Source organism: Scyliorhinus canicula, chromosome 17 (genome assembly GCF_902713615.1).
Source record: "Scyliorhinus canicula chromosome 17, sScyCan1.1, whole genome shotgun sequence".
Classification (NCBI taxonomy): domain Eukaryota; kingdom Metazoa; phylum Chordata; class Chondrichthyes; order Carcharhiniformes; family Scyliorhinidae; genus Scyliorhinus; species Scyliorhinus canicula.
The window spans coordinates 46,723,504-46,742,657 of record NC_052162.1 but is presented as its reverse complement, the minus strand read 5'-3'; the positions used below and the strand labels follow the sequence as shown (position 1 = coordinate 46,742,657).

The following is a 19,154-nucleotide window of genomic DNA, read 5'->3' as shown; positions in this document are numbered from 1 at the left end:
TTTGGGCTGTAAGGTTTATAAAGGATATCTCCAGGGGTAGGTGTTGGGACCCTTGCTGTTCCTGATATATATATTAATGACCTTGAGCTTGGTGTACCAAAATTTGTAGATGATACTAGATTTGAACGTATTGTGAACTGTGAGGATGATGGTGCAGAACTACAAAAAGACATAGACAGGTTAGCGGAATAGCTGGACAAGTGATAAATGAATTTTCACGCCAAGAAGTGTGAAGTGATACATTTTGGCAGTAAGAACGCAGTGCGATAATTTAAAACAAAGGGTGCAGTTCTAAACTGGGTGCAGCAGTAAAGGAACCTGGATGTGTATGTGCTCAAATCATTAAGTCTCACAGGACAGGTTGAGAGAGTAGCTAATAAAGCATATGGCATTCTGGGCTTTATAAATAGGGCCATCGAGTGCAAGTAAGAAATTAAGTTAAACCCATATAAAATACTGGTTCAGCCTCAACTGCATCCTGTTCTGGGCACCACACTTTAGGAAGGATGTGAAGGCATGAAACAAGGTTGAGAAAAGATTAATGAGAATGGTTCCAGGAACGAGGAGCATCAGTTACGTAGATAGATTGAAGAAGTTGGTATTCTTCTCCTTGGAGAAAAGAAGGTTGACCGGAGATTTGATATAGGCGTTCAAAATTGTGAAAAGGTCTGGACAGGATAGGGAGAAATTGTTCTCTGGTGAGAACTAGATTGAGAACTAGAGGGCAAAAATGTGCAAACTCCACTCCACACAGACAGTTACCCAAGGTCAGAATTGAACCCGGGTCCCTGGCACTATGAGGCAGCAGTGCTAACCACTGTGCCACAGAACTGCCTGTGTTTCCTCTTATGGTGAACTAGAGGCCATCAAAATAAGATGGCCACAAAGAAATCCAATAGGAAATACTGACAAATTTCTTTACCGAAAGAATAAGAATGTGGAGCACCTTACCACAGTAATAGATTGAGGTGAACAGTAGAGATAGATTTAAAGGGAAACTCGACAAGCATATAAGGGAGAAGGGATTTGGAAGAGAAAAGATGGGAGAATTCTCAAGTGAAACATAAATACAGGCATAGACTAGTTGGGCTAAATGGACTGTTTTTGTGCCATATATACTTTGCTATCCTGTGTCGCTTCCATATCTGGAGGTGTTTCTGGCTATTGGCAACCCATCAACACAGTTGGCAGCTGCAACTCACTCCAGCAGTCCCAACCTATCTCTGACGTTCTCCAACCTTCTGCTACAGAAATACACATTTCTTAAATGAAATACTAAGTTGATCATTTTTCCCCCATTTATTTCAGAACCTTGATCAGTGGACAATGAGGCAATCGTCATTAGAACTGCAGCTTATGATTAAACAGAGTGTCATCAGCGTAAGTAAAAGGCATTAAAAACATAAAATACTGGAAATCCTCAGTAACTCAGGCAGCAACAGAGTTTCAGCTCGATGACCATTCATCAGAGGTTTGTTCATTAGTCTGGTGAAACGTCATGGACCTGAAACATCAACACTGTTTCTGTCCCTACAGGTGGTGTCTGACCCGCTGAGTATTTCCAGCATTTTCTGTTTTTATTTCAGTTTTGCAGCATCTGCAGTAATTTGATTTTGTATAAGTAAAAGGCAGCCACCGTGCTTTTGTGCCTTTTTGTTCGTACCTTTACGTGAATGTAGGGATTCTCCATTCTTAGAAAAAAATTATTTCCCAAATAAGCTTGCATCTTTAAAGAATTATTTGTCTGAATTCAATTTCCACAGTGCGCCTGAACTTCACTAGTTATTGGAAACCTTTTATCCTCTTCTGTTCTAAACCTGTACCTAATCAGGTTTCGCCCATCAACTGCTAGTAAGAATGCAAGGTTTGTCTTTACCGACATATTGGATGATAAATATGCGACACAGCTGTCATCCAATGTAACATGTTGACTCGTGAGTGTGAGAAAGCCAAAAATGAGAATACATCAAGTTTGGAAATGTTGTACCTGAGTGTAATTCAGATGTAGCATGAGGGGAAACAACACCTGACTATAAGTGACAGCATGCAACTGGATGAGTAGTTTCCCCAACATGATAATGTCAGAAGAAGGAACAGTTTCTTTATTTTATACTTGATGGAAGAGTCAACCAATTCTACAGATACAACATGTTGCAGAATTGCCTTTTCTTGATTCTTATAAGTGTGTCTCTATCCCAATAATCAAAATAGGCTAACTTTCCTATAATCCCACATCTTTATATGTGTAATATCATGAAATATAACTCAACGGCCTGGATTTGAATTTTCGGGCCCAGAGCGCAGAGTTGGGATATTTCCTGACTCTGCAAAGGTGGCCTGGAAGGTCAGATTTTTATTTTCAGCTGGTAGGGTTCCCTGGGAGTTGGGCTGAGTGAACCCAGAACGAGTGCGTGGATGCTGGGTGTGGAGGTGGGATGGGCTGAAGGCCTGCCTAGGGTGCTTTGGCACTGTTTAAAACAAAACAGAAAACAGGAGCCCTTCTTCCCCTCCATCATCTCCCTTCACCCCTTCCTTTCATATTCCTGATACACCACCCATGCCAGCTCATGCCACTGTTTGCCCACCCACCCCCATGGCCTGTCATATCCTTTATTCAACCTACATATATCCGAATTAGGAACAGGAGTTGCCCACTTTGCTTCTCAAGCCTGCTCTGCCATTCAATAAGGTCATGGCTGATCTGATTGTAATTTCAACGCCATATTCCTGCTTACCCCCGATAACCTTTCACCCCCTTGTTAATCAAGAATCTATCTAGCTTTGCCTCAAAAATGTTTAAACACTCGTCTTCCGCTGCTTTTTAAGGAAGAGAATTCCAGAGACTCTCAATGCCCCGAGAAGAAAATTCTCCTCCTCTCTTGTCTTAAATGAGCGACCCCATATTTCTAAACAGTGAGCCCTAGAAACAGGCTCTCCCCATCCACCCTGCCAATAGCCCTCAGGATCTTAACGATTTTGATCAAGTTGCTACTTTTCCAAACTCAAGTGGATTCAAACCTAACTAACCTCTCAAACCTTGCCTTGTAAGACACCCCTCCCATTCCTGGTATTAGTGTAGTAAATTTTGCCCAAACTGCTGCTAACGCATTTACATATTTCCTTAAATAAAGAGACCAGCACTGGACAGAATAGTCCGGATATGGTCTCACCAATGCCCTAAACAATTGAAACATAACCGTCCTACTTTTGTAACCAATTCCCATCACAATAAATGATCACATTATAGTAACTTCCCTAATTACTTCTGTACTTGTATATTCTCCTTTTGTGATTCATGCACTAGGATACCCAGATCCCTCGGCAACTCAGAGCTCTCCAATCTCTCACCATTTAAATAATAAGCTTTTTAATCCTTCCTGCCAAAATGGGCAACTACACATTTACTCATATTATACTGCACTTGCCAGATTTTTGCCCACTCACTTAACCTATCTATGTTCCTTTGTAGCCTCCTTATGTCCACTTCACAATTTACCCTTGCTCATTTTTGTTTCGTCAGCAAATTTAGCAACCTTACCTTCAGTCCATTCATCCAGGTCATTTATATATTATAATCTCTGTGGCACAGCACTCGTCACATCCGGCCAACCAGAAGAAGACCCTTTATGCCAACTGCGTTTCCTGTTAGCTAGCCAATCTTCAATCCATGCCAATATGTTATCCCCTACATCATGAGCTTTTAATTCACGCAATGACATTTAATGTGGTACCTCATCAAATCCCTCCTAGGAATCTAAGTACAGTACTTCCACTGGTTCCCCTTTATCCACAGCACAAATGACTCCTTCAAAGAACTCCAATAAATTGGTTAAACATAATTTCTCTTTAACAAAATCCGCCTGATTGCCATGAATTTTTCCTGGTGCCCTGCTATAGCATCTTTAATGACTAATATTTTCCCTGTGACAGACGTTAGGCTAACTGTCCTATGGTTTCCTGTTTTTCCCCCTCCCTTCATTTTTGAATAAAAGAGTTAGATTTTCTATTTTCTGAACTCTTGGAAACTTGCCTGTGTCCAGGGGATTTTGAAAGATTAAAAACAACGCATCAACTATCTCATTACCTTAGGACGAAGTCCATCCAGATCAGCTGATTTGTCAGCCCCAAGACCCAATTTGCTCAATACCACTTCCCTGGTAATTGTAATTGTATTTCTATTTCCTGATTTACAGCTATTCTGGGACTTGTGTCCTCTATACTGAAGACAGATGAAAAAAACCTGTTTAATTAATCTGCCATAGCCCTACTTTACATTACCAATTCTCCAGAAGCACTTTCTATTGGGCCAATGCTCACTTTGTTAACTCTTTTCTTATTTAACTACCAAAGAAACTCTTACTGTCCGTTGCTGGCTAGCTTTTTTTTTACTCTAGTTTTTCCCTCCTAACCAATCTTTTTGTTATTCTTTGATGTTCTTTATATTCCTTCCAATCTTCTGAGCTGCCAGCAAATACATGTTTTTTCTTTTAAGTTCAGTACTGTCTTTAACTTTTTTAAATTAACCACAGATGGTGGGTCCTCCCCTTGGACCTTTTCCTTATTGGAATGTGTCTATTGTGTGCATTCTGAAATATCAGTTTAAATGTCTGCCACTGAATATGAAAAAAATGAAAAATGAAAATCGTTTATTGTCACGAGTAGGCTTCAATGAAGTTACTGTGAAAAGCCCCTAGTCGCCACATTCCGGCGCCTGTCCGGGGAGGCTGGTACGGGAATCGAACCGTGCTGCTGGCCTGCTTGGTCTGCTTTAAAAGCCAGCGATTTAGCCGAGTGAGCTAAACCAGCCCCTATCTGTTGTTCGATCCCCTACGTACACTTTCTAATTCATTTTAATTAGCTCCGCTTTCATGCCCTCATAATTATCCTTACTTAAGTTTAATGTACTTGTTTTGGACGTCCTCTTGTCTCCCTCAAACTGAATGTCAAATTCAATCATATTATGATCGCTGCTACCTAGGGGTGCCTTCGCTATGAGGTTATCAATTAATCCTATCTTATTACACAATACCAGTGCTAGTATAGCCTGCCCTCTGGTTGGTTCCAGAACATGCTGTTCTAAGAAACTATCCTGAAAACATTCTATGAACTCCTCATCTATGCTTTGCCCACCTGATTTATCCGATCTATATGTAGATTAAAATCCTCCATGATTATTGCAATACCTTTCTAACAAGCTCCATTATCTCTTATTTTACATTCTGTCCTACTGTTGCACTGAGGTGTGCAATATGGACCTGGTAAAGGCAGTTCTGAACTCTGTGGGTTTGTTTGGATGGTCACTGTAACCTTTTTGAGAGGTAAGGTACCCATTTGGATATGATCACAGGACAACTTTTGGAGAGGCCAGGTGCCCTTCAGGGGAAGTCGGGTGCCCTCTGGGATTACTAGAAGTAGTTTCAATTAGGGGTCTCTTATATCACTCCCACAAGTTAGTTCTTGCCTTTATAATTTCTCATTTCAACGAAACTGGTTCTACATCCTGGTTTCCTGAACTTGAGTCATCTCTCTCTAATGTGCTCATACTATCATTAATTAACAGAGCCACACCACCACCTGTTCTTATTTTCCTGCCTTTCTAAATATCTAATACCCTACAATATTCAAGTCTCATTCCACGTTATTCCGTAGTCATGTTTCTATAATAGCTACCTGATTATACTTATTAAATTCTATTTGTACTAGTTCATCTGTTTTGATTCGAATGCTACGTGCGTTCAGTTACAGAGCCGTTTACTTTGGCCTTTTTTGATTTTTGTAGCATCTACCTTATCTGCTGATTTAATCTCTATGTCCTTCTGCCCACTTCCATGGTCTTTCATACCCACCATGCCAACCTATGCCTATCTACTCACGCTCATGGCTTCTTCAACTCCTCCAAGCCAACCTATGCCCTCCACCCACCCTTATTGACCTATCATAGCACCTATGCCAACTTAGTGCCAATTCATACAACACATGTCCCGCCTACGCTCTTTGCCCTGAGACCGACTTTGTCACCTCACCCAGTATCCACTATGGACACATCGCAAGAACCATGCTGAGATTAAATAAAGTTCCAAATATCTATTGCAGACTTTATTTTTTTAAACTTGCATTCCTAAAAAAAATTTACTACATTTACATTCCCTTCAACTCCATTATCCCTTATAACAACAAACCTTTCAATTATTTGCATTATCCTTTATAAAAACAGACATTAGAAATCATAGTTCCACTTCAAAGATTCAGAACCACTTTGAGCTGTCGAGCAAACTGAAATGGCAGGCACCTTACTGTGATAAGGGACGGTTGTGAAATCAGTTATGCAGCACCAATCCAATAATGGTAACCCTAAGGCTTATATCAACAGATAGAGTGAAATAACAAGCAATCCTTCTTTTTTAACATTCCTCACACTTTTTTAACGAGTTAAAGTGCAGGAGTTTTAAATGACTTTTGACAGCTAAATAGCTTCCTTTGATAGTTTGCCTTGATAGTTTTGACGGCATTTTTTGACAGTTCATCTTGGCACTTATGACATTTTCAATGAACTTGACAGTTCCAGTGACCTTATGTCCTTTTAACACAATTGTGTACTTTTAGTAATCCCAGAATGCACCTGACTTCTCCCAAAGGGCATCTGACCTCTTTTTCTCTTCTCCAACCCCCCCCCCCCCCCCCCCCCCCCAACCACCAGAGGACACCTGACCACTTTTCCCCCCTCCCCCGAAGGTCACCTGACCTCCCCAAAAGGAGTCCTGTGATCATATCCAAAGGGGTGCTGTACCTCTCCCAAAGGCCATCCAAATGAACCCACAGAGTTCAGAACTGTTTTTTCCAGGTCTAATTTTCACACCTCAGTTTTTAGTTCCCACACAAAATCACAGGAGTGCAGCTCTATGGCAGCTGCCTCCGCAAAACACGGATGCGCAAATCACAACTTGGGCTCATTCCTGCTCCCGGAAAAATAGTAGGTAACGTGTTCTGGGACAGGACTTGCAGATTCAAGCTTCTTCCGCCATTCTTGCCATAAGAGACTCACAGCGAAAATCCAGGCCAGTAACTCATATCCTATGTCTTAAAGATCAAAAAAGAAAAATATATACCCCAGTCTTTCAAAACCTTTTTATCACCTCACAAGCTTATAAGATTGATAAGTGCTGAGAGTAAATGCATGTGAAGGAGTTTGCAGCAATGATAATTTCCAAGCGTCTAACTTTCCTACCCATGTCCATTGGTGTATCTCACAGAATATTGACTGATCTTATGTTTTAGGAGATGAATTCCTTGCTAGAGAACATTGCTAAAGCTACGATTGAGGTATTCCAAAAATCAGCTGAAATGAATTCTTCCAATCTGTGCAGTAATGGAACTGTCAATGCTGGGGCACCTGTCTTTAGCACCAGCAGCACAAATGGAAATGCCGCCAGTAAAATGAAACCCTTGCTCAGGTGAGTTTTTGGTGATTTAAAAATATTAACACTGGAATGTAAAATAAAACTAGAAATAACACAGCATGCCAGTTAAATCTGGAAAGAGAAAATTCAGGCTAACAATTTAATCAAAACCACTTACCAGTCTTTTTTTTAAATGTATGTTGGTTGATTTATTTCTGCATTTCCAGTGTTTGCTGATGATTTATTTTAGTGAGGTTTTCTTTGGATGTTTGGAGCTGAAGAACATGAAACAATATTTGACGGTATAATGCATCATAGCCAAGCCTGATCTGCCCTCACTTGACATCATTTTGACAGCCACTTTGCAACTGCTTGCTATATGGTGATCAGGGAATGGGACCTTACTTGAATTTTGTGGTGTTTTCCTCTTTAACTTTGGCCCTGCGTTTCTGTACTGCTCACTGAGCATAGCCTTGAGATCAAACCACACCTCATCATGGCAACACACAGTGAGTTTTGAACACCTCAACTGACAGGAAATTCGGATTCATTCCAGCTGAAATTTTGTGCATGGAAGGTTTTTTGTTCCGGCGTCCAACACATTTGTTGGAAAAATTTGTTGGCTATTTAGATTAGCCAGACCTGCGTGCTGAGTATTTCTAGCTTTTATATATTTGGAGATAGTAGGGCAGGTGATATTGGGGCAGCACGGTAGCATAGTGGTTAGCACAGTTGCTTCACAGGTCCAGGGTCCCAGGTTCGATTCCCGGCTTGGGTCACTGTCTGTGCGGAGTCTACACGTTCTCCCCATCTCTGTGTGGGTTTCTTCCGGGTGCTCCAGTTTCCTCCCACAGTCCAAAGGTGTGCAGGGTTAGGTGGATTGGCCATGCTAAATTGCCCTAACGTTAGGTGGGGTTACTGGGTTACAAGGATAGGGTGGAGGTGTGGGCTTAAGTGAGGCGCTCTTTCCAAGAGCCGGTGCAGACCCAACGGGCCGAATGGCCTCCTGCACTGTAAATTCTATGATTCTATGTGACCAAAAACTTGGTGAGAGGAAATTTTAAGGATTGTCTTAAAGGAGAGGAGTTGTTTTGTTAATTTTATCTTCTCGAATGCTGTTATTTGCTAATTGAACGCACCCCTGAGTTGCACCTGCAACTTTATAGTCTCCAGGACTTCATGATACTTGTTTTTAATTTGTTAATGGGATGAGGGTGTCACAGGGTAGGCCAGCATGTATTGCCCATCCCTGAGGGCGGTAAACAGTCAACCATATTGCTGTGGATCTGGAATCGGGCAAGGATGATAGATTTCCATCTCGAAAGGGCATTAGTGAACCAGATGGGTTTTTACGACAATCGACAATGGTTTTGTGATCATCATTAGACATTTAATTCCAGATTTTTATTGAATTCAGTTTCACCATCTGCCATGGAGGAATTCGAACACTGGTCCCCAGAGCATTGCCCTAGGTCTTCTGGACTAGTCGTCCACTGATAATAGCACTATGCCACTGCCACTCCAAACTGAAAGATGTTCTACTGTTGAAATCAATTAGAATTTCAGACACCAAGACAATCTAACTGTAGGTGATATTTGTGCATTATGTATTCTATGTTGTATTTTAAAATAATTTTGATTTTACATGTAGTTCATCAGAGCGGACAGGTGTTTGGCTGGTGGCACCATTGATTGCAAAGTTGCCAACATCTGTCCAAGGTCATGTGCTCAAAGCAGCTGGTGAAGAATTGGAGAAAGGTCAGCACCTGGGGTCATCCTCACGGAAAGAACGGGATCGGCAAAAACAGAAGAGGTAAGTGTGGGTTTTTAATATTTTAACGAGCAGTAGCAGTAATGGTTTGGTGCTGTCCTCGCTTGACTGTTAACTCTTTAAATGATATTTGTGCTGTTGTGGCATCTGTGATGTGTAGCAACATATGCGTAACCATGGAAAGAACACTGAGCAGTATAGAAAAAAAGGTGGATCACGAATCATTGATAAAAACTACAGTCCTGACTGTGTACTAAACTTCCATGTACTTATCATTCAGTGTGATAGTGGACCACATTGAACTTGTTTCAGTTGCAACAACAACAAAAAAATCCCTGTTCCTTTATTTTTTTTAAGAAGTTAGTTCTTTGGATATGGGTGGTGCCAGCAAGGTCATGATTTATTACCAATCTCTTGTTGCCCTTGAGACTTGGTGAGCTGTCCATGTGGAGAAGGTACTCTTGCAGTACTTTTAGGTAGGGAGTTCTAGGATTTTGACCGTGCAACTATGAATGGAGAAATGTAGCCATGTACATCTGGAGCAAATTGCAGGTGATAGCGATTCCACGCACCTATTGCCTAGGTCCTACCAGGCAGTGGAAGTTCCTTGCACTGAATTACATGCCCTATAACGTATATAATTAAACCAGAACTCTAGCTTTGTCACTTTGTAATTCTGTCGACTCGTTCTCATTTTCACCTCATCCCTTCCCTTTTAGAGAGAAAAGGCTGGCCTGTGCTTAAGCAGGATCAGAAACGGCCCACAAATCTACAGTTATGATGCACTGCACCTACACACTCATCATTCAGTGTGTTTTCAGACCACTGTTGTTCTGTCATGTGCACTTGTATCTGCATTCAAGAGTTTCCTTCCCCTGTTCAGTTGGATACTGGATGATTGATATTGCACCATTTTAAAATGCATGCACTGGATATCAAAGTGTAAGCTTAAAAATACTATTATGCATCTTTTATTTACACTCCTGGAAAGCATATAAATGGTTCTCTATATGGTCGTCATCCTCTTGCCTTGAGCTTGGAACTTCTCCACTGAAGTCACTCCTTTTCTTTTTCTGGTTCATGTGATTAATGCTCCTTTGACATGTTTGATTCTTCCAAGCTTCAGGTATGCCATCCAACATAGTCCTTCCCGTGTTGTACAAACTGAAGATTCTTGTTCCCTACTCTAACTATGCAACTTTCCTCATTCTTCCCTTCCTCCAACAGTCTGTAAACTTTTCAGATCTAAACTCAGCATCACTATTTCCTAATTTCCCTTGTCATCTTTACTGTGTTTTTCAATCTCAGTGGTGTTCTATGCTGTAGACTTTGACTCTTCACCTATTGGGTGTTATGATCCTTGTCCAGACACCCAAGTCATTGGTGAGATTTGATTAGTGACCAATATGTATTGTTTAAAGTAGACCAAGTTTGAGATTCAAGATAATCTTTATTGTCACAAGTAGGCTTTACATTAACACTGCAATGAAGTTACTGTGAAAAGCCCCTAGTCACCACATTCCGGCGCTTGTTCGGGTGCACAGAGAGAATTCAGAATGTCCAAATTACCTAATAGCAGTCTTTCGGGACTTGTGGGAGGAAACTGGAGCACCCTGTGGAAACCCAAGCAGACACGGGGAGAACATGCAAACTCCATAAGACGGTGACCCAAGCCGGGGATCGAACCTGGGACCCTAGCGCTGTGAAGCCATAGTGCTAACCACTATGCTACCATGCTGCCCACTATACTTATCACGTGAAAATATTCACAAGATTCCACGGGTTTTGAATAAACAAGAATAAACCTTACTCTCTAAGGTTAGAAAGATAAAGCAATTTACAATATCTATCTTCTACTTACCTTGAATGTTAAGAGTATGAGGTACATATGAATTAACAAGCCACTGCAGTTGGACACATTGCAATAGACAATAAATGCCAAATGCAGCAAAACAGATTCCATTGATTTCTCAACAACACACCCAGACATTCAGAGCACTGAGTACACCAAACTTATTGAAACCGTGGGCGGGATTCTCTGATCCTGAGGCTAAGTGTTGACGCCATCGTAAACGCCGTTGTGTTTCATGACGGCGTCAACATGCCCTCAGGAGCAGCGATTCTGCCCCCTACAGGGGGCCAGCACAGCACTGGAGCGACCTACGCCACTCCAGCTGTCGATACCGGCGTCAAATGGGCGCCGCGGGTCTGCGCATGTGGAGTGCGCTTGGCGGTTGCGCGCATGCGCAGTGGCTTCTTTCTCTGCGCCGACCCCGACGCAACATGGCATAGGGTTACAGGGGCCGGTGCGGAGCAAAAGAGGCCCCCAGCCCAAGAGGCTGGTCCGCCGATCAGTAGGCCCAGATCGCGGGCAAGGCCACAGCGGAAGCACCCCCCAGAGTCGGATCCCCCCTCCCCCACCAGGCACCCCTGAATGGGTGGACGGCGCTGGCGGTACTACGGCCGCTTGGCCCATCCCGGGCGGAGAATCGCCTGGGGGCCGCGTAGAGCAGCCCACGACCGGCGCCGCTCCGGCACCAATGGAGAGCGGAGAATCTGTGGACCGGCGTCGCGCGATTCCACCCTGCCCAGCGATTATCCGGCCCGGCCTGGGCTGAGAGAATCCCGCCCTTTCTCTTTCTTATGAGGATTTCCAATCTTCATCTTCAAAGAATTCTTCCCAAACGTTGCTCCAACTCGGAACAGCTTCAATAAAGGCCCACCTTACAGGGTTTCAATCTCGCCTTCCAAGATTACATTCCCCTGAAGTACCGAATACACTTGACCATCAGCGTACAGGCACAATTTCAGCTCTTCGGCCATGCCAAGCTGAACAGCACTGCTCCAGAGGGGTACCTTTGCAACAGCCGCCTGAAGCATGGGGTCACCAACCTTTGTCTGCCTTCTTGAACCTTCAGGGCTTTTTTTTGATCTCTCTTCAATTACCAGGGCTTCTCCCGAGCCCACTTCACTTCAAGTCTGCTCTCATAGCCTTTTTTCTAATTAGAGCCTGATTCGCTACTATACTCTTTTTTTAAAAACTGGGACCTGTTTCCCTGGGACACTTCTTGGGACCACTCCCTGTCCCCTACCTGGGACACTTGCTGGCCATGACACCCGGTCACCTGACCTTGGTTTTCGCACCCTTTCTTTTCCCTACATGAAGGTGCCCTGGGCCTGAAGAATGCAAATATGAAGAACTGCATGTGCAGCCTGTTCCCAGTCTGCATATAAACGGGAACTCTGAAGATTGTCGGAATTGAAGTTCAATTGTGTACTCGATTACAAATAAATAATTTTTTTTAAAGCAGCAGAATTTGATACCAGTTTGAGACATTACATGGATATTAATATATGTTATTTAATCTTTATTTTTCTCTCCAGTATGTCTCTGCTGAGTCAACAGCCATTTCTTTCTCTGGTCTTGACATGCCTGAAAGGGCAGGATGAACAAAGGGAGGGGCTTCTCACCTCCCTTTACAGCCAGGTCCAACAGGTAATGGAAGCCTCAAAATTATTAGTTGTGGAAGACTAGTGAGTCTCATGTTCACAGGTGTAGGTGATGTCATTAAACTGATGTGTTTCAGTCTTTTTGCACAGCTGAGTCTATCGAATAATGTGGTAACTGCCTAAGTTTATTTGAAAAAGGCCCTTCCATCAAGCTATCTCATCCCTTCAAAATTCTAGTTAACCCTCTTCCCATTGCAGCTTTAATGACCAGCTGAGCAAAACCTTGATTTAGCATCCCCTAAAGTAATTCCCTGGAGCATCAGCTTAAATTATGTGCAGAAATCTTGAAATGGGTAGCAAGCTTCTGACCCAGGGGCTGGTGCACTACCAACTATACCAACCTGACAACCTTATAGTATCCAAACAGGGATTTCAATCATCCATATTGTTTTTGCCTTTTTACCAGTCTACTCAAACTCAACACCGAATGAAATAAATTAGAAGGAAGCTGCTTTTAATTGCTTTACACAGTCAGGTAGAATGGAACGATAGTACCAATGACAGTAGGATTTTAATACAGCTATCAGAAAATTGAAAAAGTTCCCTTCCTCCAATTGTCTGCTGTTATTTCTTTTAGGCATTTTTCTTGCTGAAGTGTAGCTCCACAGATACTGGAAACCATCCATTATCTTGGCTTTTCTGCACAGCTGAGCTGAACAACAGACATCAGCAGCCTGTTAAACTGAGACATTGGCTAGCCAAATTCTGTTCACCAGACATCTATACAATCTCCAGCTGGACAGCAGTCAAGAGGTGATGCCTAAGACTATAGCAACAAGGGTAGGCCATATGGTTCCCACAAGCTTGTTTTATTATTTAATAAGGTCATGGCTGATCTTCTGCCTCAACCCCACCTTCCTGCACTATTCTCATTCCCTTGACTCCCTTGTGTCCAAAAATCTATTGACTTCAGTCTTAAATAAGCTCAATGATTGAATATCTAAATCCCTCTGAGGTAGAAAATTCCAAAGATTCAGAACCCTCTTAGTAAAGAATTTTCACCTCATCCTTAAATTGCCAACACCTTATCCTGAGTCTTATCAACAAACAGTTCCAGATTCTTCAGGTCGAAAGAGTAGCCTGTTGCCAGGCCCTCAAAGAACCTTTATGCATTTCATAAGAACATCTCTAATTCCTCTAAACCTCAGAATATAGACCCATTCTGCTTAATCTCATTTCTTAGAACACCCCTCTCGTGAACTTTTATTGCACATCATCTAAGGCAAGTATATAAGAAAACCAAAACTATGCAGTATTCCGGCTGTATTCTTAAAGCTCAATATATTTGCAATAAGACTTCCTTCCTCTTTAACTCCCAACAAGTTTCAGTAAAAGCTAACTGGCTTGAACTTTTCTCATCCCAATCAGGGGCAGCATAGGTCATGTTCGTTAGAATAAAGGGCGGTATACAGTAGGATTCCTCAGGGGTCAGTATTCCTTTTTAAAATAAATATCGGTGACCAAGACTTGGGTGTACAGAGCACAATTTCCAAATTGATAGATGACATCAAATTTGGGAGTATTGGGAACTGTAGGGAGGACCATGAAAGACTTCCAGAGGATATAGACAGGTTGATTGGATGAGTGGAAAAATGACAGATGAAATTTAACACAGCAAAGTGATGGGTAGAACAAGGAGAGGCAACAAGAAATAAACATACTATTCCAAAGGTGGTTTGGGAAATGCGACTTGGGGATATATGTGCACAAATTGTTGAATGTGGCAGGGTAGGTTGAGAAAATAGTTAAAAAGAGAGAGGGGATCCTGGACTTTTTAAATAGAGGCATAGAGTACATAAGCAAGGAAGTTAAATTGAACATTTATCAAGCACTGGTTCTGTTGAAACTGGAGTACTGTGTCCAATTCTTGGCACTGTACTTTAGGAAGAATGTGAAGGCTTTAGAACAGGAACAGAGAAGATTTAGCAGAATAGTTGCAGGGGTGAAGGACTACAGATATGTGGATATATTGGAGAACTGAGCTTGTTCTCCATAGAGAAGAGATGGTCGAGAGGAAACGTGAAAGTGTTCAAAATCAAGAGGGGTCTAGACAGAGCAGATAGAGAGAAACTGTTCCAATTGGCCAAAGGGTTAAGACAAGAGGACATGGATTCAAGTTGATTGGTAAAAAGAGCCAAAGACAATATGAAAAGCTTTTTAATGCAGTGAATACTTAGGATCTTGAATGCATTGCCTGAGAGTGTGGTGGAAGCAGAATCAGTCAACACTTTTAAAAGGAAATTAAATAAGCACCCGAACACAAATAAATTGCAGGGCTACAGAGGAAAGAGCTGGGGAGTGGGGCAAGCTAAACTGCCATTGCGTTGAACCAGCATGAACTTGATGGGCCAACTGGCCTCCTGCTATGTTGCAGCAATTCTATGATTCTAACCTGTAACTTCCTCGTCTATGTGTCTCCATTGAGCAGTGCATTTTCCCTGGGTAATCATGATAATTCCAAAGTGAACCAATGGGAAAGACGTGATATACCTCCATGATCTTCAAACTTCATTTTTGGTTTTAAGTCTCACATAGTTCGAAGTATAAACTATGCATTAACTTTGCTAGTGTAGTGTTAAGGAACAGTATTGTGTGAAGAATATAATGCTATAAGAGGAGATACAGAACAAGGATCCTCCAATCATGTTGTTATGGACAACTACGGACACTGTGCACTTATGCCTGGCACTAGAGTATAATATTTGTCTGAAGCCTGTTGAGTTTCAAGAAAATAGTATCTGGTCCGCCATGGTCAAGGAACCGAACTTCAAAATAAACAAGTAACAGCAGCATCTATGCTGTGTAAAATAACTTTAGATCTTATTTGGTCCTAGAAATTGCTGGAATTTGCCTCCAGTTTTGTTGATAATCTGCTCCTGAAAACATTCTCATTCCTGGAAATGTTGCATGAGCTCCAACAGCGTCCACCACCTCAACCAAATGGCCATTTTCACATATGAGCCAACGAAGTGAGTAACGAGTGCAATGCAGCCTAATCAAATTTGGTCTTTATGCAATAACCACACGCAAGCGCTTTCCAACAGGCCCGTGATTAAGAGCATAAACCTTGTATACTTAACCCAGTTCTCCCTTTTTCCTTCTTGGAGGATAATGAGACCAAATGTAACACCTCCATCACTTTGATATATGCAAGCTAACTCAATAAAGAATAGGAATTTGAATTCAGTATATTGCTGGTTTATATGGCTGTACAAGTGCTCGATCTACTCACTTGACTTTGATTACATTTGAAATGCAATTCCTTTCAAGCCTTGAAGAATTACATTCAAGTCTAGTGCAGGTAGCTTTTCCAATACCTTACAATGAAAACCACATCAAGGGTGGATGTTATGGGAAGAGTTTAAAGAACCTAGATTAACATTTTTGTATAAAGATTTCACTCAGACCCTCAAATAATTCCACGTCAGTGTGATGAGTTTACTTCCTTTTGAACTTGTAACTCCTTACAGAAACCGCAGTGTCCTCTTTGGGTACTCTTATCAGTATTTGTCTGACAGCAAGTTACTTTGTCAGAAGAATGTTGCTGGCTAACTGACTACCAAAAGATAAATCCAATAATTGCATTATGTATCCTTTTCAGATTGTAACAAACTGGCGTGAAGATCAGTACCAGGATGACTGCAAAGCCAAACAGATGATGCATGAAGCACTGAAACTTCGCTTAAATCTTGTAAGGACTGTTTAGAGAGAAAATAATATAAGCACGTTGCGTTACTGGGACAATGGTCTCTTTCTGATCCTCCCTATTCATTCAGTATATTGCTGGTATGGCTGTACAAGTGCTCGATCTACTCACTTGACTTTGATTACATTTGAAATGCAATTCCTTTCAAGCCTTGAAGAATTACATTCAAGTCTAGTGCAGGTAGCTTTTCCAATACCTTACAATGAAAACCACATCAAGGGTGGATATTATGGGAAGAGTTTAAAGAACCTAGATTAACATTTTTGTATAAAGATTTCACTCAGACCCTCAAATAATTCCATGTCAGTGTGATGAGTTTACTTCCTTTTGAACTTGTTGTAACTCCTTACAGAAACCGCAGTGTCCTCTTTGGGTACTCTTGTCAGTATTAGTCTGACAGCAAGTTACTTTGTCAGAAGAATGGTGCTGGCTAACTGACCACCAAAAGATAAATCCAATAATTGCATTATGTATCCTTTTCAGATTGTAACAAACTGACGTGAAGATCAGTACTTTTCAGTCCACATTTGGCTATTGTTTATTTTCATTCCATTCCTCCTTCCTTATCTTTCTCATTTTTTGTTTCCCTTAACCTTATTTACACATAATTGGGCCATTTGACTGAATAAAAGGGGCCTCTATTCGGTATCCTACTTTTTAGTCTCCATGTTCACAACCCGAGGAAAGGGCCTCGGCTAGGTAATGACTGCCCAGTCCATGGGCATGATTTGTTCAGTGATTACTGAGACATGCTTATTGTTTACAAAATGGGAGAAATTGCTTCCAGGTACAAAGACATCAACATTATTACCACCTTTTGTCTCTGTACATTGCTCAAATGCCAATAGTTTGGTGTACCTGGAATTTGCTTAGCAGTTTAACAGTGACATTTAATGGTCGTGAAGACAGTAATGGTGTAGTCTTTCAAATTTATTTTCTGTTCATCATTGAAAAACTTCTTTAGCTCAGTTGACTGGATACATAGCTCGTGATGCAGAGTGAGGTCAACAGTGCAGGTTCAAATCCTGTATTGGCTGAGGTTATTCATGAAGGCCCGCCTTCTCAACTTTGTCCCTCGCCTGAGGTTTGGTGATCCTCAGGTTAAATCGCCACCAGTCAGCTCCCCCTTTCAAAGAGGAAAGCAGCCGATGGTCACCTGGGACTGTGGTGACTTCACTTATTAATAAGGCTATCTATTGGTGTTGTAAGCAGAAATAATGGCACCAGACGATGCTTGTCTCCTCAATAATAAAAACAGAAAATACTGACAATACTCAGCACATCAGCCAGCATCTGTGGAGAGAAACAGAGTTAATATTTCAGGCACAAAAAAATATTAAAAACTTGAATGAAAATATTTTCAACAAATGTATATATTTCAGGCACGACTTGAAAAGTTAACGCTGTTCTTCTCCACAGATCCTGTCTGACCTGCCGAGTATTGCCAGCTTTTTCTGCTTTTATTTGAGATTTCCAACATCTGCAGTATTTTGAATTTGCCCTTCTCAGTGATAGGTCAATATTTCACACCACATTAATGAGCTTGGCTGGCTGGTCAATTATGTTCACTCTCTACAGTACTATGACTAGCTCTCAGGTACTGGCTTGCAAAGTATACCATGGAGAATTGACTTAATTCCAAACTCCTACTGTCCAGTGTTTCATTTAAAATCAATTATACCCAGGCACAGTTTACTTTCCTGCAGAATCCACACCAAGGTAAAGATTAACTTTAATAGGAGGAAATCAGTGTGTGTACCTTTAAATAAATAGGGGCACAAACAATGTTTTTGGGTAAATTGAATTATAAATTTAAATCGCATCAACGCTGAGTTACTCGGCACTTGGGACCGATAGCTTGTTTAAAGGATAATGACTAATTGACTGTTTTTTGTTTCTGATTTACTTCTCAGGTGGGTGGGATGTTCGATACTGTCCAACGTAGCACACAGGGGACTACTGAGTGGGCTGTTCTTCTTTTGGACATAATCAGCAGTGGAACAGTTGACATGCAGTCCAACAAGTATGCACTACAATTCCGTTAGCAGAATTGGTATCTCTCTCTCTCTCTCTCTCTGTGTCTCTCTCTCTCTCTCTCTTTCTTTCTTTCTCTCTCTCACATACACCTGTGTGTCATTTATGGAGCATGTCGGTTGTCAAATGTGCACTGATCAAATATATAATTCGCTTGAAGAGATATAATTTAACTGAATTTTCAAAAGGCATTTGTTAAGGTGCTCCATAATAGACTAATGAATGAATTCAGAGAATGTGGTGTCAGGAAACATGAGGCACAATGGATTGCCAGCTGGCTTCAAGATACAAAGAGAGAGTTGGAATAAAAGGTAATTAGTCAGGGTAGCAGGAGCTGGTGTTCCACGAGGATCAGAGTTGTATCACTGCTGTTCACAATTTACGTCAGCAATTTGGACTTTGGAATCTAAAAAAATTCTATATTTGTAGATTACAAAATTATTGGAGGATAGTCAATACTGAGGAGGAATGCAACAAATGGCAGGGCAACATTAATCAACTTATAGAATAGGCAAATAATTGGCAAATGAAGTTCAACACAGATGAATGTGTGGTAACACATTTTGGTCGGTAGAATAGAGAAGTCACTTATTGGCTAGAAGGTGCAAGTTTAGGTGGGGTAGAGGAACAAAGGGATTTCTAGGAGTATAATTACATCAAGCCAGAGCTAAAAAGGCGGTAAGAAAAGCAAACCAACTACTAGACTTTATTTCTAGACGGATACATTTGGAAAATA

At 41.4% G+C, this 19,154-nt stretch overlaps 1 protein-coding gene across 2 annotated transcripts in view; it reads left to right on the top strand.

Annotated features, from left to right (window-relative positions):
- med12 (mediator complex subunit 12) overlaps positions 1-19,154 on the top strand; it is a 207,604-nt gene that overhangs the window by 152,641 nt on the left and 35,809 nt on the right. For both annotated transcript variants that reach the window (XM_038776304.1, XM_038776305.1), the window contains exons 28-33: positions 1,309-1,380; positions 7,276-7,451; positions 9,049-9,210; positions 12,553-12,664; positions 16,280-16,369; positions 18,298-18,407. In XM_038776304.1, coding sequence (XP_038632232.1) covers positions 1,309-1,380; positions 7,276-7,451; positions 9,049-9,210; positions 12,553-12,664; positions 16,280-16,369; positions 18,298-18,407 — 722 coding nt within the window. The remainder of the gene's footprint in view (positions 1-1,308; positions 1,381-7,275; positions 7,452-9,048; positions 9,211-12,552; positions 12,665-16,279; positions 16,370-18,297; positions 18,408-19,154) is intronic.